We start from the raw sequence: 27,953 nt of genomic DNA, 5'->3' as shown, positions 1-27,953 counted from the left end.
CTGTTGGACATCTCTGCCTGGATATCTGATCACCACTTGCAGCTGAACCTCTCCACAACAGAAATCCTTCACCAGCTGGCCTGTCTTCCTGTCGTGAACTCTTCATCAGACTCATCATCATCACTGATTTTGCTAACCTCCTCAGCTAAGAGTCAGGCAGGCAGTAATGCGTGCGGAGATGTCTGATGCACCAGGTGGAAAGGAGAGGAAGAGCTGGTTATCATCAGCATAGCAGTGGTATTTGAATCCATGGGAGGCTATGACCGGACTGAAGGAGGAGGTGTAGGTCGAGAAAAGAAGAGGACCCAACACCGGGCCCTGCGGGACACTGGTTGAGAGAGGCAGAGGAGAAGAAGGAGAGCTCCGTCAGACCACTTGATAGGATCTGTCAGATAGGTAGGACTAAAACCATCTTAGTGCCGCACCTTTGATCCCAAGCTGATTAAGGAGGAGAGTAGAATCCGGTGATTGACTGTGTTGAATGCTGCAGACAGATTGAGGAGGATGAGGACCGAGGAGAGGAAGGCAGCTCTAGCAGCTTGGAGAGCATCAGACACCGCCAGAAGGGCCGTCTCAGTGGAGTGACCAACTTTGAAACCAGACTGATAACCATCGAGGAGATGGTTCCGGGTGAGGAAGTCAGACAGTTGATCACAGGCTGCCCGTTCTAGGGTTTTAGACAGGAAGGAGAGGAGAGAGACCGGTCTGCAATTTTCAACCAGATTGGGATCCAGGGAGGATTTTTTTAACAGAGGTAAAATTAGAGCGGTTTTGAAGGCCGCTGGGAAACAGCCAGAGCAGAGCGAAGAGTTTATGGTCTTAGAGATGAAGGTGGAGGGTTGTGGGGAAATGTTCTGTAGAAGTGATGATGGGATCGGATCAAGCAAGCAAGTGGCGGCTCTGTGCAATATCAGGAGATCAGAGATTTCAGATTCGGAGAGTGAGACATTCCGCCTGGACTACTGCAACTCTCTTCTGTGTGGCCTTCCAGCTACTGCCACTGAACCTCAACAGCTACTTGAACTTGAACAGCTGATACAGAACGGTGTTGCCCGAGGTGCGTTTGACTTGCTGAAGCATTCCCATGTACCTCTTCTTCTCATCTCTGCATTGGCTTCCTATAGCTGTCTGGATCAAATTCAAGATTCTGGTTATGGTCTACAAAAGCATAAATGGAACTGCTTCCAGATATCTGCAAGACCTGATCATCCACTGTACCCCAATCAGACTGTTGCGCTCCTCCACCTCTACCCGCTTGGTGGTCCCACGCACAAAAGGTCCAAAAGCATGAAGGTTCTCGGTTCTGGCTCCAATGAGTTGGAATGACCTCACCCTCTCACTCATAACTGCTGAATCTCTGTCTATATTTAAAAAGGGTCTTCAAACTCATCTCTTCCAGACTCACATCACCCATGATCTCGAGTTCATGCACTATAACTTTGAGATCATACCTGTTAAACAATGAATAAACCTTCACACAGCTACTGCTGTAATATAAACGTTAATATAAAAAAAAGAAAAAAAAAGAAGGAAGGTGATCAGGAATCATCGATAGTTTTATGCAGCTACTCATGTGATGTACATTAGTTCATATGGTGGAAAGTAACTGTACTTTGGAATCATGCATCTGCATCTCAGTGTCTTTCTGCTAATGTAATGCACACATTTGTATTTTCTATGAGGCGTACATCACTTTGAAGAAAAGCATCTGCTAAATGAGTAAATGTAAATAACCTCTCCATGCACCCGAAACCCTTAAACATATTGACAGTAAAGCATTGCACAAAGACACAAAAACAGAATCATTCTGGAGACACAGTTTATTACTGGAAGATGCTGGTTCTCTGTACAAGAACAATGTATTTACAGCCCTCAACAGGGGCCCTGTACACAAAGAAAAGAACAGAGCACAATTCACAAAATTATTCTCTCATATAAATTATCAATAAATAGAGAACAGGTAGACAAATTGGAGCACCCTGGATAAGAACAGAGGGCCTCAAATATAACGGCACTTTTGCTACGAAAAACACAGACTGACAAGTGGGGAGGGTTGACAGCAATCATGAGCACTTAGAGGGGGATGAACGCAGCTCTTCTGAGCCGCATCCGTCTTCCCACCCTGCAATACACCACATGTACGTAAACTTTCACTGGTATGTGAACAAAAAGATCTAACTGAACGCAGTCAAATAAGACATTCCGAAGTGATCCTTCCTTTGTGCTGAATGCCTCCAACTCACTGTGGAACACCTGGAGTGTGCAGTGAACAGACGGCACAGGAGACATCGTGACAGCTGACCACAGATGTACAGAAGTGGCTGAACCCTGACAGCAGGTTCCAACCACTTGCGCCTTTGCTTGTCCTTTCGTTAGCGATAGGACATCAAAGGCCAGAGTGAGCGGATCCTAGGGCACAGCTTTCGAATGCTGGTATGAAATAATGAATGCAAGGCAGAGTTTAATGGTTTCGGCACTTTGCTCCGTCTGCTGATGTTCGCATATTCAGTTATCTGCTGCCTGCTCATGTTGGTTTTTTCCTCATGCTATCTCTATATGTAGGCTGATCCTCCAGGAATTCACTTCCCCAGTGTAGTGAGGCTGGGATGATCCAAGCAGTCCCTTCATATAGAGATTGTTGGCTTGATTCAACATCTCCTTGCATTTGAAGGCGACTCTGATCCAAGCTGCCCTCCCCTGTGGAGCTGATATTTTGGTAAAGGGCTGCTCTATGTGAGAGTGCTGCGACTCTGGGCAACAAAGGCACACTGATATGATTAGTTGGCTCACATCCCATTTAGAGTTCTGATCGGGGATATGCGCAGGGGTCCGGTCCCTCTCAGGCTCAAACCACACTGCTACACACACAGGGCGAGAAAAGAAAACTTAGACCTCGCTGGCGCTGCTGGTGCGGCTCAATTCTCGGATTCCCTGCAAGATCCGTTTCATGTGGCCCACTTTGGTCACTCCCAGGTCCTGTAAGACAAACACACTTGTGCCTCTAAGCCCTAAAATTAACGTACACAAAAATGGGCACAAAAGTAACTGGTTACTCCGTAATTCCAAAAGCAAATATACATTTCTTTTTTTTTTTTTTATATAAATGTGGACCTTCTTAAAGACATACAGCCCAACCAATGCTGCCACTTCATGCACTAAAACAAAAAGACACAAATAATCACAGAAAAATCAGGACACATCCCAGCACATAAAACCTGGTAAAGCCAAGATCATGTAAGAGCTTCAGAGAAAACCCCACAGGAGAAAAATGCTTCAGGCTCAAGTGAGAAGCAGCAGGTGTGAGCAATACCTTGAGGTCATGCCTCTCTAGGTGCAGCAGCTCTGCTCCACGGATGTCGTGGCGGATGAAGATCTCCTTGTACTCTGGGAGACTGATGAGCTCGAGCCAGGCTGCAACCTCCTCCGTACCCCACTGATGTACTGCAGGAAGGAACTGCTTCAGAACCCAACCACCGCATGCACAGCTGCCAGAGCGGCCACAGTTTGCAGTACAATGCCACCGCGCAGAGCATGCTAAACTGCGGGGCTAGATGCCGACTGCAAACCCCGTTTTTTGTAGGCAGAACCCATGGATGATGAGGGGCTGCCTGACGTGCGCAAGGCTGCAGTGTGGCAACACTCTGGAGCTCAGCAACCAGCCACCCAGAGACCACAGCGGTTCCAGATTGGCCTTGCCCAGGGCCACAGCAGCAGTGGCACCAGGACAGGAAGAGGAATACCTGGCAGAGCAAGAGTGCTGCTCGTCTCCTTGTTCTTGTTGTTCTTCTCCTTCTTGAACTTGGGGACGAGACGGAACTTGGCACTTCGGCTGCGCTTGGACAAGTCCATCAGGTGTACCTGTACACAGTGCAAAAGGAGAGCTAACACAGGAGCCTGAGTGAGAGGTGGGTATGGGGTGTGGAAATAAACACTTGGGAAACGTGTACCATGACAGTCGGGTGGAGCGTGTGGACGCAGATGCTAGGCGACCTAGGTACCTCATCATCTGTTGGCTCGATGTGCTGGCAAAGCCATAGTATGTCTGCCAGTCTGCGGAGCTGCTGGGCCACACTGGCCAGGGCACTGCTGAGCTGTTCCTTCTGGGGAGGGTCCAGTTGCTGAAGACATACATACAGTGAATGATGCAAAAAACATGCACACACACACATATATGAGCTGCAGAAACACACACATAATCAACAAAATATATCAGTAAAAAAAAAAAACCAGACCACAAACACACACACTACCCAGTGTGGTCAAACAAATTTTCTCAAAAAGCTCCACACACAAATTTACAAAGACAAGAGTCTGATGCATCCATGCATGTTAGCTGCACATAAAAACAAACACACAATCAACTAAACACACGCTTATTTGGTTAAAGATTTCATAAATACATGCAATACTGCACACACAAACATTGCATGTTTTGCATCTAATGACTGGTGTGTATGTGTGCACACATGCACAGTATGTCGCCTGTATGTGGAACTCACCAAAGACATCTTCCCAGCCAGTAGCAGCTCAGTTTCATTATGAAGAGCCTTCACATTGCTCACCATCTGAATCACTACACTGCAGTTAAGACCCTATGAATAAAATATATAAACTATTGCATTTCAGGTCTCTCAGGGACATACTTGATGTTTTTTGCAGATTATTCCATGCTTTTAGTCACAGATGATCTGTAGTTTTGCTGCCACATATCTTGTTATTACATGATTGCCACCCTGCAGCACATATACATGTAAGGTATGTTGGACAATGGTATAATGTATAATAATAATAATAATAATAATAATAATAATAATAATAATAATAATAACAACAACAACAACAACAATAATAATACTACATAATCAACAATAATGAACATACAAACACAGTGCAATTCAATCTTTATAGGTATTAAAACAGGTATCCAGAATAAGTAAAACGAAAACCCTATTTCTGTTGCTTTTGAGTTTGCTGTAGCTGGCAAAACTGCGCTAATAATTGAGCATTAAATTCACACATCATAGGTGTGTATCACTGAACAGGCTGATGCCTTGGAATTGGTCTTTCTGACAAGTATTCTTCATCTTAGACATCTGGAAACTGTATAAATTCCAAGTGATCCATTTTACATTTATTCATCGCCTTTCTCCAAAGCAACTTACAATGTTAAGGTTACCATTATTTACCCATTTATACAGCTGGTTAATTTTCACTGGAGGAATTTTAGGGTAAGTACCTTGCTCAAGGGTACTACAGCCGGAGGTGAGATTCAAACCTGCAAAGTTTGGGTCCAAAGGCAGAAGTTCTAACCACTACACTACCAGCTGTCCCTAGATCATTTATTTATTTATTGTAATTATTTTTACGCAGAACAAAATATAAGGAGAACATGAAAAAACTACGTTGACGTGTAGCGCGAAAGAGACTCACCTCTTTGTTCTTGGACTTGGCGTAAACCACATCCATGGCCTTAGAGCTGGCATTGACGGCATGAGCTAGTTCTTGTTCCATGTTGTGATGAGACTGGGCAATCTCTCGAATACTATGCAGAGGCATGTAGAAAAAGTTAAACACTGTAGCACTGGTGACGCCCCAGAGCTTCCACACTGCAGCTAAAATACATTAGTGCGTGCAGGTTGCATCTGGCATGTCACCACTGCTCAAGTCAGCCTCTCTCCGCCTTCCTAGTAACAGTTCGGTATATGCGTGTACAGGTAAAACCTCTCTCACCTGCGTATGAGGGCTCCAGCGGCCTGGCCAAATAAGTTGATCTGAGAAGCCTCTTCCTCTGAAACAATCTCAGGAAGCAGTGCATGCTGGGCCGACGGACGGGGGAATTCACATTTCTGTTTGTCTTCCCAGGACTTGAGTGTGTTTTCAAAAGCCTGTTTGAGAAGAGTGCTATCTTGTCTCCAATGACATCATCAGCATCAAACTATACACAAGTCCATTTCATACGTGGAACAGTCCTTTGGTTACATGCCACATCTAGTACCATTACACAATAATGACATCTGTGTGAAAAAAAAATGGGCCTAAGCTGAAGTTATGCAACTGGCTACTTACAGCTAAAGAAAGAAAACTGCCTAAGAGTCAGAAACTCTTAGTCTTTACAAAACTCAGTGTTGATTCTAAGTAAAGATTGATGGCCAAATCTTGTGATATAGCTTATGTTGACATGTTTGTGTTATTTTGTCTTCCTGCCTATGTGTATTTGTGTATCACTATATAGAATTTGGAATGCTGAAGGTGTGTATGCTGATGTGTACATTCAGTGTTACTCACTCGGTCCCGGGTCAGAGTCTGCGTGCGGTTCTTGTGAACAATGCGGATGTACCCTGGTGGCTGCACCCAGGCCTCGCCATCAACTTGCACCGGCACTCCTTCATCCCCAAGGATGGTTATCTTCACTGTCCGGCACTGTGTGGGGGATCAGGTGGTACAGAGTATAAGATCATGTGTCCCTCCCTCAGGCCTGTGGCTTCTCATCAGGTTAGGGTTACTAGGCTAGGTTTCTCACCTGGGCAATGCGATGGTGCTGCAGGTTGATGACCCGTGACACAGCCATTTGCATGCTGCCAAACACAGCCACGACTTCTAGGATTTTGTCATCAAATGAGGGAGCAGTGAAGGTCTGTAGTAAGAGAAACACCTCTCTCATACACAAATCCATGCACCACATTAGACCATATTAAGAAAAAGAAAACTGACTGTATATCTCTGGTACAGTCCATGTGGAAATCAAATTTAAACATAAATTTGAAATTATTTGTTTTATTTCGTTGTTTGTTCATTTATAAAATTTGACATGGTAAAATTTAAAAAAAAAAAAAAAAAAAATTCTGCAAAATATAAATTCCATAGGCTATACAAATTAATCACATATATGGGGGGGGGGGGACATTTGTCTTTTGTTTTTTTGGGATACAGTTAAGTGCATTACAGATGCACTCAGTTCCATGAAGACCAACAAGTGTATTACTGTGCTGGGTGAGTACATACATCATCCTCTTTGGTGCCACCCCAGAAGTTGGTTCCCCCAGCATAGCTGGGTATGTTGAGCACAGCAATGCCCTGTAGGCTGGGCAGTGGGATGGGCCTGCCATCACACTGATGGAAAGAATTACACACACACACACACACATTGAACACATTGTGCTTGCATACATTAACATGAGCTACACCCATCCTCATCATGTCCTACCTCCAGCAGAACTCTTTGTTCCAGGTTCTTGTACGTGCGATGCAGGAGCTCCTTGGTGCCCAGGACTCCATACCACATCATATTCTTGGTGCGGCTCCTAAACAGCACAACAATGGTAAATATTGTAGGTGAGGGTATAGCCTATACAGCAATGGTGTATATAGAGGTTTGTGTCTGGAGTGAGCCATGTTAGGCAACACTAGAAATCGGGAGAGGAATGGGTATTAAGATATCTATGCAGTGGAACGGATGATTGTAATTGATTTTCAGTGGAAATACTGGTTCTCTTTTTTTTAATTCTAGATTTGAACATTTTACACATTTTTTGGGAACGTTGTTTGACAGCAGAACAAGCAAAGAAATCATATAAACTGCCTTCAGTTCTTGCTGTTGGGAAATATTTAGAACATATGTGCTGCAGACAAGCATGAAGGAGAATAAAACGTGTCCAGTACTTATGGGCATAACACCACATTACTTTCAAAACACCGGTGTCCCTTGGATAAAGACCATAATTCGTTTACTGAAGATCCTGTGAAGTTAATTTTCCTAAAAAGAACTCTTCATTATCATTCACTTAAATGGGTAAAATTTATAATGTGTTTGTGAGCTGAAAAAGGTTCACCTGCATCTGGGTTGCGCAGCTGCTTTAATACATTGCAGCTATAATATGTGACGGAAAGAAGAGAGGGAATGTGGGACATGCTATTTATGATACAGCAATAAGTTAATGTCGCAGTCCACACTAGCACTGACGGTACTTATACATCAAATGGTTCTTACGTTTACGCATCAAACATATTATTTAAAAACAGAGAAAATCTTATTTGAAACTATGTAGAGAGCTTTAGAACTGCTAAGGACACCTTTAAAGACAAATTCCTCGTACAGACGTGTTCGTTAACGACAGGGATACGTTCTGAGAAATGCGTCGTTAGACGATTTTGTCGTTGTGCAAACATCATAGAGTGTACTTATACACACCTAGATGGTATAGCCTCGATGCAGTAAACACAAGATTTATGACACTGCTACTGGCATAACACAGCATACTGTTTAACAGTAAAATTTTTTTATAAGCAGAAAGAGTACACTGTAAAATAATGATTAAAAAGTACAGTAAATACATAAACCAGTAACACAGCTGTTTATATCATTATCAAGTATTATGTACTATACATAATTGTATGTGCTATACTTTTATACGATGGGCAGAGCAGTAGGTTTGTTCACACCGGCACCATGAACATGCTAAAAAAAAAAAAAAATTGACTAGCGATGTCGTAGCCATCTTTGCATTACAACATTATGATGGCTACGACGTCGCTAGTCGATAATTTTTCAGCTCCATTATAATCTTATGGGACCACCGTCATATATGCAGTCAGTCGTTAAGCAGCATGTGACTATATATACAAACAAACCTGGCTGTTAAAATAATCTCAAGGCCCACATTGTCAGAAATATGGGGTCTGGGACTATAGTGGACTGAAGTGCAGAGTTTATTTACATAGACATGAAATCAAGTGGTGCAGTCATACAGCAGGCCCTTCACAGAACCTGGTCTCTGAGGTCAAACATGGGTTTCTACTTTATTGCTTGGAGAAGCTTTTATCTGCAATATATACATATTTTTGTTATTGTTATTATTTAACAATTTCTAACTAGGCGATTGCAATTACTTTAATGACTGCTAACACACATTATTCCTCTCTGGGAAGCTACTGGTAAAGGATACTTACCAACAAAATAGAAAATCAAACAATACAAAGTTACTTGTAACAACAGAATTCCATATATGTTATCACTTCATGTTTTAAAGAATGCAAGGCTTTCTTTGCAACTGATTTGCGCAAGTGAAGCCATTTGTCTGCTGCAAAGAAACCTAACAGGATATTTTGCACTTAAGTGTTTTCTCGTGAGGTATGTCTTGTAATAGTCGACAGCTCATTATGTGAGTTTTTTCAATTGAATTACCTGATATGCTCACATCATGCAAAAAACATATGCAGAGCGATTCTCTATGAGGAAAGACAGTTTATGGAGGCAGTATGTGGACAGTGTTTCTAAGTGCTGAGCAATGATCTGTGGAAAGTGGTGTTGCGTGAATGTGGTATTCAAAGAGGTCACCTGCACTTCTCCGGATGTTCGTCCCGCTTGTTGTTAAAGTCCAAAGAAATTTTAGCATCCAATCCAATTCCAAAGTAATTGTTCATGACACATTTCTCTGTGTAGCACTCCCTGGAGAACACACACACAAAAACACAAAATGAATGCCAACAATTACAGGGTATGACTGAGTCACTGGAAAAGAACAGGTTCAAGAGATGTTTGCACGACAATGGGTTTGACAACTCACAAGTTCTCTGGGTCACAGTTGAAGGGATCTGCATTGACCAGCAATCTGCTGATAACTGAACTGCTGGAGAGGGACCCAGACATCCCAGCCCTGAGGCCTGTGTGGCAACAGAAAGCAATGCTGGATTAACACGGAGTCTAGAAGAGCTTCTCAGCATATACAGCAGAGACTGCAGCTCTTCCTGGACAGAGTGACACACAAAGAGCTCAGTGTGTGCTGACATGTATACCAAGAAGAGGAAAGAGCAAGGAAGCCTTACTTGGGTACAAGATCTTCGCGTTGAGCATAGGCATGTTGTCACGGCTTCCTGTTTGTACAGGCAGGGAGGCTGAGCTACCTAAAGACAGGTTTCCTTTGCTGATCAGCTTCTCGCACGGTGACTTAGAAACTACAGAAAATAGCACAAAAAGACAAATGTACTGCTTAGCAAAGTCGAGAAAAATCGAAAAACGAGCTAAGAAATAACAGCCCCGTAATCCATGTCTCAAATTGGATCAAAAATCGAGAACCAATGACGATTGTGAATGAAGAATCAGTAATGTCATTCGGGCTGAATGTCACTGCTCCATGCAGTATACAGAGCTGCCACATTGTGCTCATCTTCTAAATGTTTCCTAAAGACTTAGCAATTGTAGCGCAAATCAAGGATTACATTTACATATTTATCCATTTTATGTTTACATATGTCCATTTTATGCAGATGTGATTCATGCAAGTGTTCACCTAAGAAGTGTATATGTGAAATAGCACCTTGATACATCACCATGGAACATGCTGTAAAGAGGAAGTACGCACTCCTGCTAGAGGGCCGAGCCTTCGAGCTGCGACAGGTGTTGCTGCTGTAAGAGGACTTCAGGGAAACACACTCCTCTTCTTCCATATCAGCCTCCTCCTCTGCGGTCAGAGCAAATGCCTGCTCCTCCGTCTGAGCATTCTGCTCATCAACCGCTGACAGACACACACACACACACACACACACACACACACACACACACACACACACAGTGGGAGGGAGAGGTCAGCAGCACAATCTGTACAGAATTCACTTCCCAGGCATTTCTGGCATCCTTCCTTCCTTCCACATTGTTTCATAATAAATAAGCCTTCCAGAATGTGACATGACAAAGACAGCTGTAGTGTGTACTACGGAAAAATGAAATGACAAAAAAAAAGGACCATTACGGTATGTAATCAGTCACATGAAAAACTGAATACTAGACACTTTTAAAACGGAACAGGTGACACAGGTTTGACTAAACAATGCAAATACAAATATTTTTCTTTTTTTTTTTTTTTTTTTTTTTTTTTTACTTAAACCAAATCACAAATGTTTAAAATAGTAATCACATGCACTTTTCTGGGAGGGGTGCGGTGGCGCAGTGGGTTGGACCCCAGTCCTGCTCTCCAGTGGGTCTGGGGTTCGAGTCCCGCTTGGGGTGCCTTGTGACGGACTGGCGTCCCGTCCTGGGTGTGTTCCCTCCCCCTCCGGCCTTACGCCCTGTGTTGCCGGGTAGGCTCCGGTTCCCCGCGACCCCGTATGGGACAAGCGGTTCTGAAAATGTGTGTGTGTCTGCACTTTTCTGTAGGTGCCCTGTATTCTTGCTGACTCCTCTCATCCAGCATTGCCTCTTACGGAGCTCATTGATCGCTGCAATTCATGTAAAACTCTGCATTTTCTATCAGCTCCACGATTGTCTCACCTTTCTCTGTGTGCTCTATGATCTGTCGAATTGCTTTCTTCAGACTGTTGGCTCTAAGCATGAGCTGTTCCCGTGGTTTAAAGATGGCAGAGGTGCTTCGAGGGGAGCATGGCGCTGGGGGTATAGGCGGAGGGGTCACCAGAAGCCCCTCACCTTCCTCCTGCTCTTCGGCAATCGTGGGAGGAGGTGTGGGAAGAACCACGGAGGCCTGCGCTTCCTCGTTCAGAGTCTTCAGCAGTGAATCGAGCTTCTCCTTCAGCACCCCACACTGCACCAATCAGACACACTTGAGCTTCCAGCAGATAAAACCCAGTCAAAAGACACAACCCGGAACTTGACAGCTTTTAGTACAAGTTGCAGGTGGTGCCCTGCTATGTGTAGCATGAAGAAAAGTAATGAGCACAACAACAAACCCAACCTTCACCACGTAAATGGGCATATCGATAATACCTGCATTGGATGGACGAGTCAGCTAAGCCAAGGCTTTCCATGCCTAGCCCCAAAAATGCCCCTTGAAACTGTGCTAAACCAATTCTGATCATACTAGAGGTATTTATAATAGAGAGACAGTGTTTTTCTCCAATACTAGTGGTCACTAATATGGTTAAAGTGAACTTACTGGTCATTATGTGGCCTGTTTAACCAGGCATTTGCAATAGCTAAGTGATTGATTGATTGACTACAGATCACCCACGACAAATCTGGCTTCACACAAATCAAAAAGTGCATTAACCCTTCTTCAGATTGTTTAATTCAATGATATTTGAATTGTGAGCAGCTCATAAAATGGCAAATTAATGAAGAACAAGAAACGCTTGTATAGCAATAAATAACAGGAAAGCCATGACAGTCCCAAAACCCTTACTACGAGATTCAAATGGTAATTTTTCCCGACAATGAGGCGGCGCATATCGGTGAAGGTGCTCACCTTTTTGGCCATGGCTTCCGAATCCTCCGAGCATTCTGGGGTTTTCTCATACGTCTTTCCCACACGAGCAACAAAATCCTTCACAGTCTCGCACAGCACCCTGTAAGACATACAAATACACATACGTGCGCCCGCACACGTGTACACACACACACACACACACACACACACAATTACGACTTGGAACGAAAAAGACAAAAGAGACAAGTACCCGTACATGATGCACGCAGAGGACAGAGACAGACAGACAGAAATAAAAACACCTAGATATACAAACACTGCGATTAGAGACGCGAAGGGCACACAGGGAAACAGTACAATAGATCCCACAGGCAGGCAGGCAGACGGAAGATGAGATGGACACACTCACTTGGCCGATGAGATGACCACAGAGTGCTGGTCTGAGGTCAGGATTTTCGACAGGTGAGCAGCGACCGAATCCTCATAGGTCAGAATCTGCTGGACCTGCGAGATGTAGAGAGAGTTACCGCAGTTGGGAACTGAAAGCAGCAAAACAACAGGGCACAGACTCACTGATAATACCTCAGAGTCATCGCTGCAGTAGTCTTCTGTTACTGTGGAACTGGAATGCTGCCGTGGGAACTTGGTCTCATACACCATGATGCTCCATCTACGAAGGAGAGACACGGCTGCGCTCACACCACCACCTGTGTACGCGTTCAGTGACCTCTGAACTACCTGCTCCCAGTGGTACTGCTCACCTGTCCAACATCTTGGTGCTGGCTCTTTCCAGCTTCTCCAGGATCTGGGGTAGCTGGGTGTCATCGTCGCAGGCAGAGCCCCATCCCAGCACGCGTGCCAGGTCATTCCCCGTGCCCAGTGGCAGCACGCCCAGCTGGCACTGCAATCAGACAAGAGCAACCAGGGAATCACACTGAGAGCACTGCTCTCACTCCTCTTCTCTCCAGGTTCTGGCAGTGCACTTCCACAGAGGAAGCGCTTCCTGCATCTGCTGTGCTCTTCAGCTCGTTCCAAACGTTCCTTCTTGCAAGTGGTAAAATAATGGTTGTGCAATAATGCTTCTCCACCGGCTTTTCCCTATTCCTGCTAGGAGCCCCTGTAAGAAACTCAGCCTAACTGAAGGATGTCTACATGACTCTCTTCTCCACCACGGGACTCCCCCCCATCATCTGCCATGTAAGCTCTGTTGCCCCTCTGGCAAGCTGTTCTCTGCAGCTGCTCTCCCTAGACACAGCAGAACAGGTCACTCATTCTCTCCCGGGTGCCATGCTACAAAAGGAGCTTCTGCTCAATATCAGGTCTGCTCCCGCGTCTTTTGAAGACCAACCTCTCACGCTAATGTCCAGCACCTGCTCCTCTATGGTACTCTCACGTTTCCTCCATCACATCTCACTGTGCTCTTAGCCACAGTGCATCTTTGCAAGTCTGATTTGGGAACAGTGATCCTGCTAATGTTGTCTAGTCCTACGCTGATCTTGTTTTAACCGTGGCAGAGCATTTCAGCTTAGATCGTCATCATGTGATCGTTATCCTCAAACCCTTTCTGCAGTTATGAGTTGTACAAGCCTAACATTGTGAAGAGGGCAGCTCAGCAGCTCGCATGAGTACGTCACAGGTTCTGGGCTGCGCATTGAGACCTGGTTCAAATCCACCCCCGGCTGTGTGCAGTTTGTGTGGGTTTTCTCCAGGTGCTCCTGTTTCCACCCACAGCCCAATGACATGTTTCAGGTGGAGTGCTGGCTCTAAATTGTCAGTAAACCATGAATGTGTGAGTGAATTACTTTTTTTCTTTTCTTTCTTTCCTTTTTTTTTGTCTTTTTTTACATTTCTCTGGTGTACAAAATGGTCAGAAAGTATGACTGCCCTAATGCTCATACTGCAGAAAAAAATCAGTAGATAGTGATAGAATGAGGTGTACCTGCTTGTGTAGAGTCAGAGCATCAATCTCTGACAGCACCCAGCCTACACTGCCATCACCTCCGCATACCAGGATACGAAACGTGTCAAACTTCTGGAAGAGTCGCAAGCTGCAGGAGACAGGTAGTGTTTACAAACTGAGCTCAGTATCACACACACACTTTTTTGACTCTCATGCACATAGTTATATGTCAAAGCACTTTTTGTGGTACACTAACCCGAGATGTGGCCCTCCATTCATGAGGTCAAACACTTGGGCGGGGTTCAGCAGCTGTTTAAACCGACGCAGAAACTTCACACCCTGGTTGTCTCCGCTCTTGGAGTTGACAAAGACGAGGAGGGGGCTGGTGCATGAAGGCGGGCACGAGGCTTTCCAGAACCCTGAGCAAAGTACAAGGATCACTTAGAGACCTGTCTCATGTACACACAGAGGGAGAGTGCCTCACACACACACACGCACACAGAGCAGATGATTTAGGAGCACACACCCAGGACAAAGGTTCTCAAGGAAAAAAGTCTGAAAAAGTATTAGTGTCATATTACAGAGATGGAAGGAAAGGGTTAACACAGATGGAAGAGGTGGATTTTAAAGGTGGGCAGTACATTTAAAAATGTTTCAGGAGAAATACGGGAAGAGATTTAAGATTTATCTAATGCTAGGTGTGCTATGCGCAGAGAAAGAGGAGGAGGAGGAGTATAAATGGAGTTTCTCAAGTGAGACACAGAGCAGTTTAGTATGAGTGTTAATAAAGGAAGCGTCAAAGCACTCCCAGAGAGATGAAAAGACTAACCGTCAGAGTCAATGCTGTTGAGGGCTGTAGGAGGGATGACAGACACCTTGCACTGACCCAGGGGACACTTGTTGGAAAGCTGCTCTTTACATGTTGTGTGCACCTGGAACAAAGACAAGCATCACATTTACGTTTACTCACTTAGTGGACACTACTGCAATATGGCTTACAATGTTAGGCTCCTAGCATATGGCCACAGATATCAACATAAAAATGTAGCCATCAGAGACAGACACAGATATAGGCACATTGTAAAGACAGTGGTTACCGAGCACAGGAGGCCTCTTTGCATGTGTAAGATACTTAACTGCAACAGGCAACTGGACACACTGATATACCACAAGCCATGCAAGATTAGAGGTGTGAAGGTGTAACACTGCTTAGACAAATTCAGGTGTGCATGCAAACTGAAGAAACACACCTGCATGCAGAAGGGGCAAAAACAGCACACACACACACACACACACACACACACACACACACACACACACACACACACACACGGGCTGCGATGCACTCACCATGGCCTTGCACCACAGACAGCGCCAGTCCTGCAGCCGGAGCACACTGCCGCACGTCTTGTCGCACACGGTGCACTTGGCACTCACGGGCAAGTTACCCTCCAACCACTGGTGAGGCATTGAGATCTGAAGGAGCAGAGAGCCAACGCGGATGGGTGAGAGACAAACAGGCAAAATGACAGAGAACTAATGAAGGTGACAGAAGGTCAATGAAGAATATGCGAGAAATGAGGACGAGCGTTCCATCTGCACTGATCCTCTGAGGGCACCGAGGAACATAAAGGCTCTCTAAGAATGGAACTCTCATTTCCGCTGATACGATGTGTCCTTTTTCTCCATATATTGTTTGTAGCTGCATTTAATGTTGGTGTCACATTTATTGTGTTTTGAATTTATTATTTTGTTTATATGTATTTTTTTTATTAGTCTTTGGGAGATATGAAAGAAACAGTTCCATTGTACTATGTGCACATGAGAAACTTGATCTTAAGTGTGACATAATAAACCTTTTTGACTCAAAGCATCATTCTTGCCAGACCAATGCATAACATCTCCAGCGACCAGTTTGACACAGGTCTGTAAGCTTCTCAGCAATAACATATTGCAGTGTATCCCAGAAATAGTATCACTCCATTGGTCACAATAATAGAGAAAAGTAATATTTTCCATTCTGAAACACACAAGTGTGTCTGCATATGGATGAAATGACATCACATGCGCATGTGTCTGGTTTCAAAGCTATACCCCATCCTCATCTTCGATGATGTCCTTCCCGATGGATGCCAGGGTGCTCCACTTGCAGTTGTTAGTGGCTCTGACAGCACAGCGCTTGTGGGCCTTGAACTTGCACACTGAAGGGTGGCGGAAGAAGAAAAAGGAAGCGGATACAGCAACGTGTTTGAGCTGCTGTGAATACACAGTGACGGATTCAAGTATCTTAAATATCTCACTAAAGAGCCATTGTGCATTATATTACACTGGTGCCACTATCAAAGCTAACAAAGTCATTGTTGGATAACAGCTTGAAAGTACCCAGGTATAAAGTATCTATTAATGGTATAACAGCAATGACTCTGCTGGAGTTCTAGCTTTCAAACAAGTCATGATGCATAATCACTACACTCAGGCTGAAAACACTCGATGCAGTACACACAAAGTTCATCACTATTCTATAAAGTCAAACTGTGTATATAAAGCGAGACACGCTCCTTGAGCTGAACGACTAAATCACCTGCACAGCATACACGCGTCGTAGACAAGTAAACAGTTTCAAGTGAAAGGATAGAGCGGTTAAAGAGCTGCCTTTCATCAGTAAGACAGAATGAGAGCGCGTTCTGAATACTGCCAGGCACAGCAGCCAGTGCGAAAGATCAAACGAGGCCGGAGAGACAATTATGAATTTATCGATGCAGAGGAGACGATTTCGCTTCCTGTCCTCCAGGCAGAGACCACTAAACATGCTTACATGTACTACTGCCAAAACGCTGTACACCTGGAACGCTGCAGCCTCTGCAGGAACAGCTCCTGACTTAACTGGTACGGAGGTGTTTTTGGAATGGCTGCATGCAGGATGAGGAGGGCATGGAGGGGGAAGCTGCCGACTGGGGTGGGGCACTCTGAAGACAGCTGCTGTGTGTGAGTGTGTGCGCGAGCGCGAGTCATGTTGTGTCAGGTAGCTCGGTACCTTCGCAGGACAGGCCATGCGATGTGACCCCAGACAGCGCCTCACGGCACACGTTGCAGTACGTGGGACGGGCATGAGAGCAGGCGTACCAGTTGTGCATACCGGAGAAATGGTCCATGCTATACTGTGTGGACTGAGGGGCAGCAAAGAAGGACAAATTCAGGTTTATGGGTGAGGAACGCACAAAGGCGTGCACTCCGCACGGCACTAACCTCAAAGTGCTCCCGGTTCTGCACGCTCCTCAACGCTGCCATCCAGTCCTCCATCTCCTTCCTGTTCTCTGCACACAAGATTAGCCTTCGACAAGGAGTGATAATCTAGGGAACAAAGCACATTGGGTTCCACTAAAACACAAGTCCTGAAATCCCATATAGATATTTATATTTATTATTTACAAATATTCCCATGCTGACTGAGGATGATGACTAACTGCCATGATGAACGAGATGTTCCATGCTGAGCTGGGGATCCAAGATACCATTTAACAACAATATCATTATTACTTGTTAAACTGGCTTACAATTGTTACTTAATCTAGAATGCCCAGGAGGGGTGGGCAACCACTGGCTTGTGGACCCCCTTCATTTGGGACTTTTTGTTCCTTTCCCCGGTGGCTAGTAGGCATACTTATAGCTCTATAAAAGTACTTTATTATGGTAGCCATTAGTTGACTGTCTTCTTTGTTTGTATCTGTTTTTCTTGCGTTATGCCTGTGTTAAAGCACTCCGTGTCACTGCGCGAGAAGAACGCTCTATAAAAATAAATTGAATTGAATTGAATATTTTGAAGGATCCTAAAAATCAGACATACTGGCATTTGAGGACTCTGCTGCTGAAAACATGAAGAGGTTCAAGGTATAATTACATTGCAGAGAGTGGCAAAGTGATTTCAACTTCCCAGAAGGTCACTGACTGAAGTGAAACCTGTGGTACTGTGTTTCAGCAAGGAATTTAGCCTGAATGAAGTCAGTAACTACTACCTCCAATAAACAGTTTAATAATAATAATAAACTAATACACACACATTGGATTCTAAATTTACAGTTACAGCTAGTGACACACCATCACAGAGGAATGTGTGTTTGGTAAAGGAATACATTCTGAGCCCAAAAGAATTTACAATTTAAATAAATTAAATGAGTCAGTTCAGATTAAGTCAATTTTGCAAATGAACAAGCAGCCAAAAGACACAATGAAAGCCTGCTTTTTAAGAAACGTATTGTAATTTTTGAACTGTATCATAAAAAATATATAATTTGCTCACAGAAACATGCAACGCAATACTGACAAAGGCAGCAGGAGAAACTGTGCGCTCAAAGTCTGAGTAGTGAGTCCCGAGAAAATTATAGTTACCAAAAAAAGACCAACTTTGTGGTCTTAGTGGTACATTGCTTGAGAGAAAATAAGCAGTTCCCCAACACTAATACTAAAATGGCACAGTTAGAACTATCTCGAGGGAAAAACATTTTTTAAAGGTTCTCAGTTATCAGTCACCTGATCACGCTATACATAGCACAGACGTAATAATAATGAAACAAGACATTTTTTCATGTTTTTAAAAGCAGTTTCCCAAAGCTCTTTATAGTAAAAAGAAAGAAAAGTACAATGATAAAACAACAGAAAAACACATGAATAATAAAAAATGGTTAATAATCAGTTAACAACTACTAAGTTCTAACCAGATATCAGCAAAAGACAAAAAAATATAAAGAGAAAATAACAGCAAAAAATGATTGGAGAGGGAAAAAAGACACAAGTGTCTTATTTGAAGTCAACACTAAATGTGCAAGTCTTACACTTGGATTTAAAGGCACTAATAGTAGGAAAGTCTCTGAAAGTCTTGAGGACATAACAGGAGAAAGCCCTACAGTACCTCCAGTAGAAGGATGCACATGAGCTTGAGGTACGTGCAGGAAGCAGAGTCAGAATGAAGACAGCAAGGTGGGGAACAGACTCAGAGAAGGCCAGAGAGGTACAGAGCAGAGATGCCAAGCCATGTAGAGCTTCAGAGGTAAACATGACGATTTTAAAGTCAACTCGAAATCTTAGAGGAAGCTGGGATTCTAACACCGGTGTGATGTGGTTTCTTGTGTAGAACTTGGTGAGGATTTTAGCTGTTGAATTATGAACACTCTGGAGCTTGTCTATGGCGGATTTTGAGGCCCAGTGACAAGAGCATTATAGTGGCTAATTCCAGAGAAGACTCATATTTATGTAGCAACTGAAAAAAAGTGTTATGGAACACAATGGCAATGTTTCTCAGGTGGAAAAAAAAGCTGGTTTTAACAATGTGCTGCACACAGGGATCTAAAATGAGGGTTAGGGTCTAACAGGGCTCCTAAGTTTTTTAATTTGGACTGAAATTGAAGCACAGTGCTAGCCACGCATATCAATTCAGCATTTACCTTACATAAGTGATGGGGGGTGCCAAGAAGCATGACCTCTATCTTGTCACAGTTTAGACGTAGGAAGTTTTGAGCCACCTTGAACAGTAAACTTTTTTTATAAGTAGAAAGAATACACTGTAAAATAACGATAAAAAAGTACAGTATAGTAAATACACAAACCAGTGACATAGGTGTTTATTATCATTATTGTATACATAATATATGTGATGGTACATAATTGTATGTGCTATACTTTTATACGACTGGCAGCACAGTAGGTGTGTTTACAGCAGCACCACCACAAACACATGAGTAACACGTTGCGCTACGATGTCGCTAGTCGATAAGAAATTTCCAGCTCCATTACAATGTTATGGGACCACCACCGTAAATGTGGTCATGTCGTTGAGCAGAACATGCTTGTATTTCATATCAGAAATGCAGTTAGAGTGTTGATCAGGTTTACTATAGCTTAGAATCTGAATATGAACAGAGTCAAAATGATGACTAAAGATTTATTTTTTTTTACTATGAGACCAAGTGCAAGCATGGGTACATTAAAGAGCAGTGGGCCAAGTACTGATTCTTGAGGAACATCAGACTTTACACCCCTAACTTCAAAAGTGAAATTACTGAGAGAAATACGGAAGCAGTGGTGAGTAAGATAGGAGTTTAACCATTTAAGCACATCCGAGATTCCAAAGACAGTTTCAGGACAGGATAGCAAAATGCAACCTTGACAGTGTCAACAGAAGCACAAATCTCAATAAGAATCACAGCAGAAAGTAAACCAGAATCTACAGTTATCAAAAGGTCAATAGTAACTTTTCCAGGGACAGCTGTGCTGTGTGTTTTTGGCAACCAGGTAATCAACAGGTTGTGCTTTAACAGCCTGTTTTAAGATTGCTGGAATAAGGGCAAGTTTGAGACAGAATGGTATTTTTAGATTATCTAGGGGAATATTTGGATTTTTTGAACAGGTGTGATTGATGCTATTTCAAAGGCTGTTGGTACATCAGTGTTCAAGGACACATTAAGGTAGAACATTGTTTTTGTCATCATTTTTTTCTACTACGTGTTGTGTGTGTGTGTGTGTGTGTTACTATTAATATCCTTTACACTCTGATACCCAAAGTAACGTCTTTCTCTTAGTTATTTAATGTGTGAATGTGTACATGCGTAAGTGCAGTAGTTTATGGTGCCTGTGCCACTTGCCTGTTTGTTATAAGCAACAGATTAGGTATGAAAAAGCAAAAAAAAAAAAAGAAAAATTCTTGCCATGGTTTGTAAGATGTTTCCTGGAAAAAAATTAATTAAATGACAAACATTTGCAAAACTATAATGTATCGCAGGATGCAACAACTCTGAATATATGCATGCTGCATAGCTACTTTGAGAAGGCCTCTACAAATCTCTGAATTTCATTATCACATTAAACAGTAAGTTTAATGAACAATAAAAGCATAAAGCATTGCATACCAATAAAAAGAACATCTTCTCTTGATGGTCTCAGTCTTACGAACGTAATACTTCTCCTCCCATAGTTTCTACAGTCGAAGCACTTCTATACGGTACCATACAGAAACCTTTTCACCGAGGTATATTTTCATCAACCCTAAACATACCATGTTTGTGCAATTCCATGTCAGTGAAGCAGTGCATTTGCATATAACCCCATGTACACATATCATTGTCCATGTATGATTCACACATGCCGTCACACGATTTGGTGAAAAAAGCTATTTTCACTGAACGGACGTCAGCTTCCCAAATCCATTTCCTCCTCACAAAGGAGTCTCTGTTCCCAGATGGATAAAAATAGTCACATGCCTTTCCTCTGGCTAAAGGAAGATCCAAAAACGCACACACATACTCATCTCCCTCGTGTCTCTGTACTTTTGTCAAGTGAAGGAAAGCGAGGACTGACACAGACGAGGACTGAAGGAATTCCTGTGGAAGGACAGAGGAGGAAGTATGTGGAACACAATGAGAAGGGATAGAGGAGAAATATGAGTGTCCCACATGTGCAAGTGAACACTTTGGTCATGAAAGACATGATACGAACGCCTGTTTCTCTTCCACGTACATCACACAATAGGTAACCTCTATGTGTCTTTGTGGACCAGCTACACCTTGCACAACGTAAGGTTGACCTAAAAAAAAAATTCTTTAAGAAATAAAACACTACAGCCAGTCAACCCTGCGCTGGTCACACGAGAAGTTTGTATGTAATCCTGAACAAAAGTAATCACAGTCCACACGTATTGTGCATACTGTACATGTATGTGCACTGTACCTCGAGAACACTGAGCAACCGCACAGTAGACGAGTCCTTTTTGCAACCCCACCCACTTCCATTCCAGACATTTTTCAGCCTTACTTTCAAAGAGCAGCAGAATGCAGCCTTAATGCGTCTCTTAGGAGTTCTGCAAAGCCCTTCTCATCCACAGCCCAGGCTGGACTTCGTCTTCGAGCCTTTTCAGCGAATGAGTCTCCTACCTGGTGTTTGTACAGGGTGAGACAGACACGCTGGTATCTCCTGCGCTGGAAGAGCTGATACCTTTCCCAACTGGTTATAGAGAGAGGACTGGTGTCCGCTGAACTGGAAAAGCAGAGGGTTGGACCCTCTACGCTTGAAGGAAAACAGTAAGAAAGTCCAGCTGTTGTCAGAGCTGCTGGTTCTCTATACTACTCGCAACATCCGAGCACCACTCCAGGCAAGTCCCCTCCCACATCTGTCAGAGTGACTCAGACAAACTTCCCGTTGTCTCACCAGCCCTATCAGGAGTGTGAGGGCGGAGGTGCATTGTAACAAGCAACTTTATTACGTCTAGAGTGCTAAAGCGGTTACGATTGGCTGTCAAACGGCTCACAAATAGCAGCGCTCTGACGAGAACATCGCAAAGAGCGGCGCAGAACTCTGGTCTACTGGAGCAGAGGCTGATAACAACGAACACTTGAGATCCTGTAAACAAAGGAAATGGTGATTCAACATGTGTAGAAAAGATTCCAGGGCAAACAACTCAGCCTCATTCAGACTAAAGAGGCCTGCTAAACTGTATTAAAGTGAAGTGCACAAGACGCTTGTCTGATATCTGAAATATCGAATAAACAGCAAAGGTCGAACGTTCAGGTCCACCACCAGGACCTCGCTCACGTATCACTCTGTGACTCGCAATGAAAACAGACGGCAACACACTTCAAAATTATAAGACGTGTATCAACAAAATCACACAGCTCTCTAGATACCTAAAGTCTCAATGAAAGAAGACAGTCTTCTATATACTTGTGTAGCACTTTTGGTAGCAGGTTACTATCAAAGGCATAAATTCAAAGAAACAAGTTTCATTCATTCATTCATTCATTCATTCATTCATTCACTAGCAACCACTAATATCTGACACCAATAATTTATTAAAGTTATCATCTCACACCAACCTTTACAGCCACAGTTGGAACACCTTTGCTGAGTCATGCATCAGCACTTGAGTCTTCCCTGTTGCCATGAGCCCCCCGCCCCCACTAACAGGCCAACTGGATTTTCTTTCACATGAGGACAGGTAAGGAAAGAGCTGGAGAGACTTTGCCAGGGAAAAGCCAGGGAACGGATGCTATCAGTACAAGGGTGCTGAATGTATGCGTAGATCAGATATGCAGAGTTCTCCAGCATAGGTTTGGAAATCGTTCCAGCAGTGTGGGAAAACACCTTGCTTGGTTCCAGTTACCAAGAAAGTGCAACAGTCAGCTTTAAGTCACTACTGGCCAGCTGCTCTGACCTCAAACATCACGGAGACCCTTAGAAATGCTAGTGCTGACGCACCCCAAACCACTGGACAGGACCACACTGGACACTCTTCAGTTTGCCTATCAACACCACGTTGGGGTGGACAATGCCATATTCTACTGAACAGAACCTACTGCCACTGCGACAAGACAGAAAGCACTCTAAGGACTGTACTTTTGGACTTATCCAGGACCCTGAACACCATACAACCTAGGCTGTTGGGAGAGAAGCTACAGTTAGTTCAAGGAGATACAGTCATTGTGCCCTAGATTATGGAATACCTGCCTGGCAGACCAGAGTCAGTGTGGCTGCAGGGCTTCATGTGAGACAGTATGGACTCCCTTTCTGTTCGCTATGCACATCTTGACGTGGTCTAGCAACGGGCAGGCTCAGGTCTTTTGGAGTGCCCAGGTGACTACTGCAGATATTATACCAATCTACTGTAGCTGCTGTAGTCTTCAATGTTGTATTCTTGAGTAATGGCTTTTCTACTGGTGACACCAGCAGATTAAACAAGCAAAACAGGAAGGATGTCTCGGTCCTGGGACTTAGTCTGGACTCGCTTTACAAAAATGGTAGAAAAGACTGTAAAAAGGGTCAGAGCTATGATGGACATCACTCTCACCTCCTGCATGCAGCCCTGGCTAAAAAGAGAGGAACCTTCAGCAAAAGTCTGGTCCGGTTACACTGACCCTAGGTGTGTTACCTGAAGTCATTCCTGCCAGCAGCCATTAGTCTACATAGAGTTGTCATGCCGTTGGGGAGATACCCTTATTGCTTCAATGAGTCATCAGTACCACTTTTTGCTTATTTGCATCCACTGCCCATTTTCCACTTTGTACTGTCTACCTTTGCACTATTTATTTATTCTGGTGTTATTCTTCTGTTACTACTTATGCACGCACGTCACCGTGGCCTTGCTCAACTTCTTTCAGGATCACTTTTTATCAACGTTCCTACACTGAAGCATCAAATATTGGTAAACAGAACAGCAGAAGAGCCAAGCACACGCAAATACTGGGAAATATGATACTAACTCTTAATTTCGCTTCATTAGTAGAGCCCACAGGAACTTTCATTCAGCACAACAGCCCACATGCAGCTCACTCAGCATCGGTCTACGTGTCTAGCAAAAAAACTGGAAAAAGTAAGTGTGTGTGTCTGTACAACATGCAACACTTGAGTCTTACCGTAAAGCTGTTATTGACATTCTTCGTGCTGGATTCAGCAACACTCGCGTCTGTCAAGTCAACCTCATCAAAGATGATGGACTGAAATTAAATGTAAATACATTAATAAAGGAAGTCACAGACAGTACATAATAAAAATGTCAGAAAATGTGAGAACACCATCTCAGACACAAGAGACTTTGTGATGACTTTTGATGACTGCAGAATCTCCATAGAATCACATTTTCATAGTCAAAGCCAACAAAATTTAAACCCTCATACTGAAATAACTCACCTTCTCCCCTACTTGTGTCAGTCATTCCACAGCAGATACAAATACATTTAGCTCTGTGTTCAACTGGCACACATTCCAGGGTGGACCCTGCCAACACTAGCCTCACTTTTATTCAACAAGCCATGTTTACAACCTAATCATCCCTTTTTTTGCCAACAGATCTAACCCCTGAGTGGTACTTTAGAGAAAGGGATCCTAAGCGATAGAACAACAGTTATTCGCTGACAAACTGGTTAAATCAGTACACAAGTCAGACTCTATTTATTTTCCATGGGTCAACCTTTGAAAAAGTTTCATTGAAATTATTGAAATGGGTAACATTCATGGGCAATTGTTCTTATATGGAATGAGTAAAGAAGTGACGTTCTCAAACTGGGACATACAGAAAATGCAAACACACTTTAGCCGTTTTGGCGTAGTACAGGGTCCTCCCACGGAGTTTGAAATAGCGTTTCTTCCAGCGCTGGAATGAGTTGGTTTGCTTCATCAACTTGCCCTCCTTCAGGATAGTCTAGTGCAGTAGGAGACAGATACAAAGAAAGAGCATCACTCCAAGCCCAAACCCTGTAGAGGATGACTGTGCGGCTGCCACGCTTACTTTTACTATGAGGGCCAATGCTGTCACTGCCATCCATGCATCATGGTTATCTCAAGAACTTTTTATTGCTTTTAGTGCATAAACAAAAAATAGCCACTCATCTTAAGAAGCTGCTGCAGAGCTGGCTGCCCTTCTTAGCATATGTAGGTTTCACAGTCTATATATATATATACTATATATACACACACACACAAACCTCCGTGTTTCATGAACTGTGAGAACGAATAACTTGCTACTTCCAGCTGTGTTGTCTCAATGATTAGGCAGTTACTGAAATTCATAACTAAACCATTTTGCATCATGAAAAAAATTTTGAAACATCCCGTGAAATGTACACTTGTGAGAAAACATTTTGAGCCCTTTGATCTTTGTTTAACCTTGTCATAATAAAGACAAAGAACACAAATATTTCGATATCTTTACTGAACAAATGGTTTAAACAGTGAAGGTCACTGATGGAAAAAATATATGAACCTCTAGAATAACGACATCTGGAAAAGGGGGTAATCGGAGTTGAGTATCCCGATCAACGAGTCAGGTGTTCCGATCAATTCAGACGCGAGTTTGACCTGCCCTGTCATATAAAAAAAACATAAAGCACACAATGGTCATTACCTGTTTATCACAGCACAATTCTGTTGAAGTGCAATATGGGCTGATCTAAGAGATTTCAGAGGCCCTCAGAAGAAGAGCTGTTCAAGATCTTAAGACTATAAAGATGTACAGAAGGATTTCTAAACACTTGGGAATGGATGACACCATAAATGAAAACACCCAAAAAAAACTTTGCTACCCATGTCAAGGCTGCCAAAGACTACCTGAATGTTCCACAGCACTACTGGAACAATGTTCTATGCACAGATGAAAGAAAAGCTTTGGTTAAATGTACAGTATACAGTATTGTGTCAGAAGAAAACAAAACACTGCATGAAGGGTGGAGGGAGGGTAATGCTCTGGGGCTGCCTTGCTGTTTTAGGACATGGAAGGACTGTAGTCACTGCAGGACCAATGAATTCCAAGTGACACAACAATTTTGTATAGAGGACTGGGCCAGTATGCCTCCTAACTGCTGCGCACGTCTGATCATGAGGGTTTTCTTGAGATAACTGCCAATGAAGTAGGTTCCACACATATTGGTTCACATACGTTTTCATCAATGACCTAAACTTTAACCATTTACTCAGACATGACATAACAGGGTAAGACGCTGCATGTTCGTTAAATAAATGACACTGTGTTTAGTATTATAATTTAGACAAAGATCAGACCCATTTTCGGAGCTATTGAGGAAATGCTAATAACTCAAAGGGTTCAAAAACTGTTTCATACGGCTCACATCAGATCAGTAAGAGCAGTGTGAGAAGAGCAGTGTCAGTACATCTGTTCTCAGAGGCATAAATTATATGCCTTAGAGCCTCGCACTAACCCTATCTCTTAGCACTACATCATGACATGAATCCCAAAGGCCCTTCTAGCTGCTGATCCCGCTGAGAACGAGGAGTTGGAAGAGAAACGCACTTCGTACAAGCAGAAGAGAAGAGGCAACAAAAGAAAAGCACGTCCACGCACACCTGCAGCGCGCGCACATGGCACCAAGCGGTGTTTCCCGTCCCGTCGCGCGCCACCGAAATCGATCATTTACACCGGAGGGACGTTCCGCGCCGCGTGCCGCCTGGTCCCGTATACTTAAAGAGGCGCGAGCGCGCGCGCGTCTCCGCGAGCAACCCGCTCCGCGACAGCCACGCATTCCGGCGACTCTTCAGTTCAGCAGTAAGATCCACCATGACAGCAGCAAACGAATTAAATGCATGCAAAAGGAATGTAGAATTCGGTCCGCGACAGGCGAAAGTAAGTAGCTTAAGCGCCGGGAAACAAACGCGGTTTCGCTTCGCCTATTTCACCGCTCCGCGCGCGATCCGCAGCCCTGCAGGAGACCGTTATGATGCTCCGGAAGCGCCCGGGGCGACGGGGGTGTGGGGGGGGTGTGTGCGGTGCCCGAGGTCGCCGACGCCGCGAACTCGCCGGCAGGCTCACAGACACAGGAAAGACCGAGGCATCCAGGGGCCCGAGATTATGCCCGGCTGCCGCTCAGTCCCTGCGCCGGACTGCGGTTTCGCCTCCGTGGGCTGCGCCTCTGCAACGCACCTTGCTTCGGATCTGGCCCGACGTGGACACTTTCCGGATGAGCTTCTGCGGCGTTCCAGGCTCCTGCTCCGGTTCGCTGTCTGAGGAGTCCTCCAGGCACCTGGCCGCGGCCTTCCCCCCAACCGCCACCGCCATCACTACCGCTGCGATCACCCTGGGAACGGCAAAGCGTGGAGCGCGTGGAGCGGGCGCCGCCTGGCGGCCCGTGCGGAGCGCAGAGTGGCGACGGCGCGCGGTCCCGCTGTAGGACGCGCCTGTGCCGCGAGAAGCCGCGAGGAGGCGCCCGAGCGGAACACTCGCGGTGCAGAAGGGCGCTCGTATGAAATGGAATGAAACGGAATAAGTGGAAAAACGTCGCTGACATCAGTGTACCAATCAATGTCTTCTGTGTTCATTAAGAACACACTTTACACGTTAGCTCGTGCTTACAGTGATTTACCCGTTTTTACATCTCTTCGTAAAGGGACTTGTGGAATGAAGGAAGGGTAAA

At 44.1% G+C, this 27,953-nt stretch overlaps 1 protein-coding gene across 4 annotated transcripts; it reads right to left on the bottom strand.

Annotated features, from left to right (window-relative positions):
- Positions 1–1,805: 1,805 nt before the first annotated feature.
- Positions 1,806–27,760, bottom strand: dgkd (diacylglycerol kinase delta). Of its 4 annotated transcripts, XM_029255905.1 has the most exons (31): positions 27,464–27,760; positions 25,121–25,231; positions 24,447–24,527; positions 19,491–19,568; positions 17,299–17,403; positions 17,087–17,219; positions 16,147–16,253; positions 15,403–15,528; positions 14,882–14,984; positions 14,309–14,471; positions 14,092–14,200; positions 12,914–13,053; positions 12,735–12,822; positions 12,562–12,656; positions 12,192–12,291; positions 11,264–11,531; positions 10,359–10,511; positions 9,823–9,951; positions 9,564–9,660; positions 9,335–9,445; positions 7,205–7,301; positions 7,003–7,110; positions 6,521–6,634; positions 6,286–6,420; positions 5,731–5,885; positions 5,431–5,542; positions 4,500–4,592; positions 3,999–4,118; positions 3,741–3,858; positions 3,311–3,441; positions 1,806–2,976 (listed from the first exon to the last, which is right to left on the bottom strand). In XM_029255905.1, the coding sequence occupies exons 1-31, from the start codon at positions 27,596–27,598 to the stop codon at positions 2,887–2,889; spliced, it is 3,705 nt and encodes a 1,234-aa protein (XP_029111738.1). In that variant the 5' UTR covers positions 27,599–27,760; the 3' UTR covers positions 1,806–2,886. The 4 variants fall into 4 exon arrangements, with proteins under 4 accessions (XP_029111738.1, XP_029111736.1, XP_029111737.1 ...); XM_029255903.1 differs by lacking the exon at positions 19,491–19,568 and having other exon boundaries at positions 27,464–27,691; XM_029255904.1 differs by lacking the exons at positions 24,447–24,527; positions 25,121–25,231; positions 27,464–27,760 and adding an exon at positions 21,972–22,139.
- Between the last annotated feature and the right edge of the window lie 193 nt (positions 27,761–27,953).

This window comes from Scleropages formosus, chromosome 10 (assembly GCF_900964775.1).
Source record: "Scleropages formosus chromosome 10, fSclFor1.1, whole genome shotgun sequence".
Classification (NCBI taxonomy): domain Eukaryota; kingdom Metazoa; phylum Chordata; class Actinopteri; order Osteoglossiformes; family Osteoglossidae; genus Scleropages; species Scleropages formosus.
Note: the sequence above shows the minus strand (reverse complement) of the source record. Positions and strands in the feature narration are given on the sequence as shown.

Coding starts and splice junctions, on each gene's coding strand:
- dgkd (XM_029255905.1), bottom strand. CDS start 27,598: ATGGCGGTGGCGGTTGGGGGGAAGGCCGCGGCCAGGTGCCTGGAGGAC. Junction 7,302..9,334: donor GAACATCCGGAGAAGTGCAG/GTGACCTCTTTG, acceptor TGTGCTGTTTAG/GAGCCGCACCAAGAATATGA. Junction 6,421..6,520: donor AGCACCATCGCATTGCCCAG/GTGAGAAACCTA, acceptor TCCCCCACACAG/TGCCGGACAGTGAAGATAAC.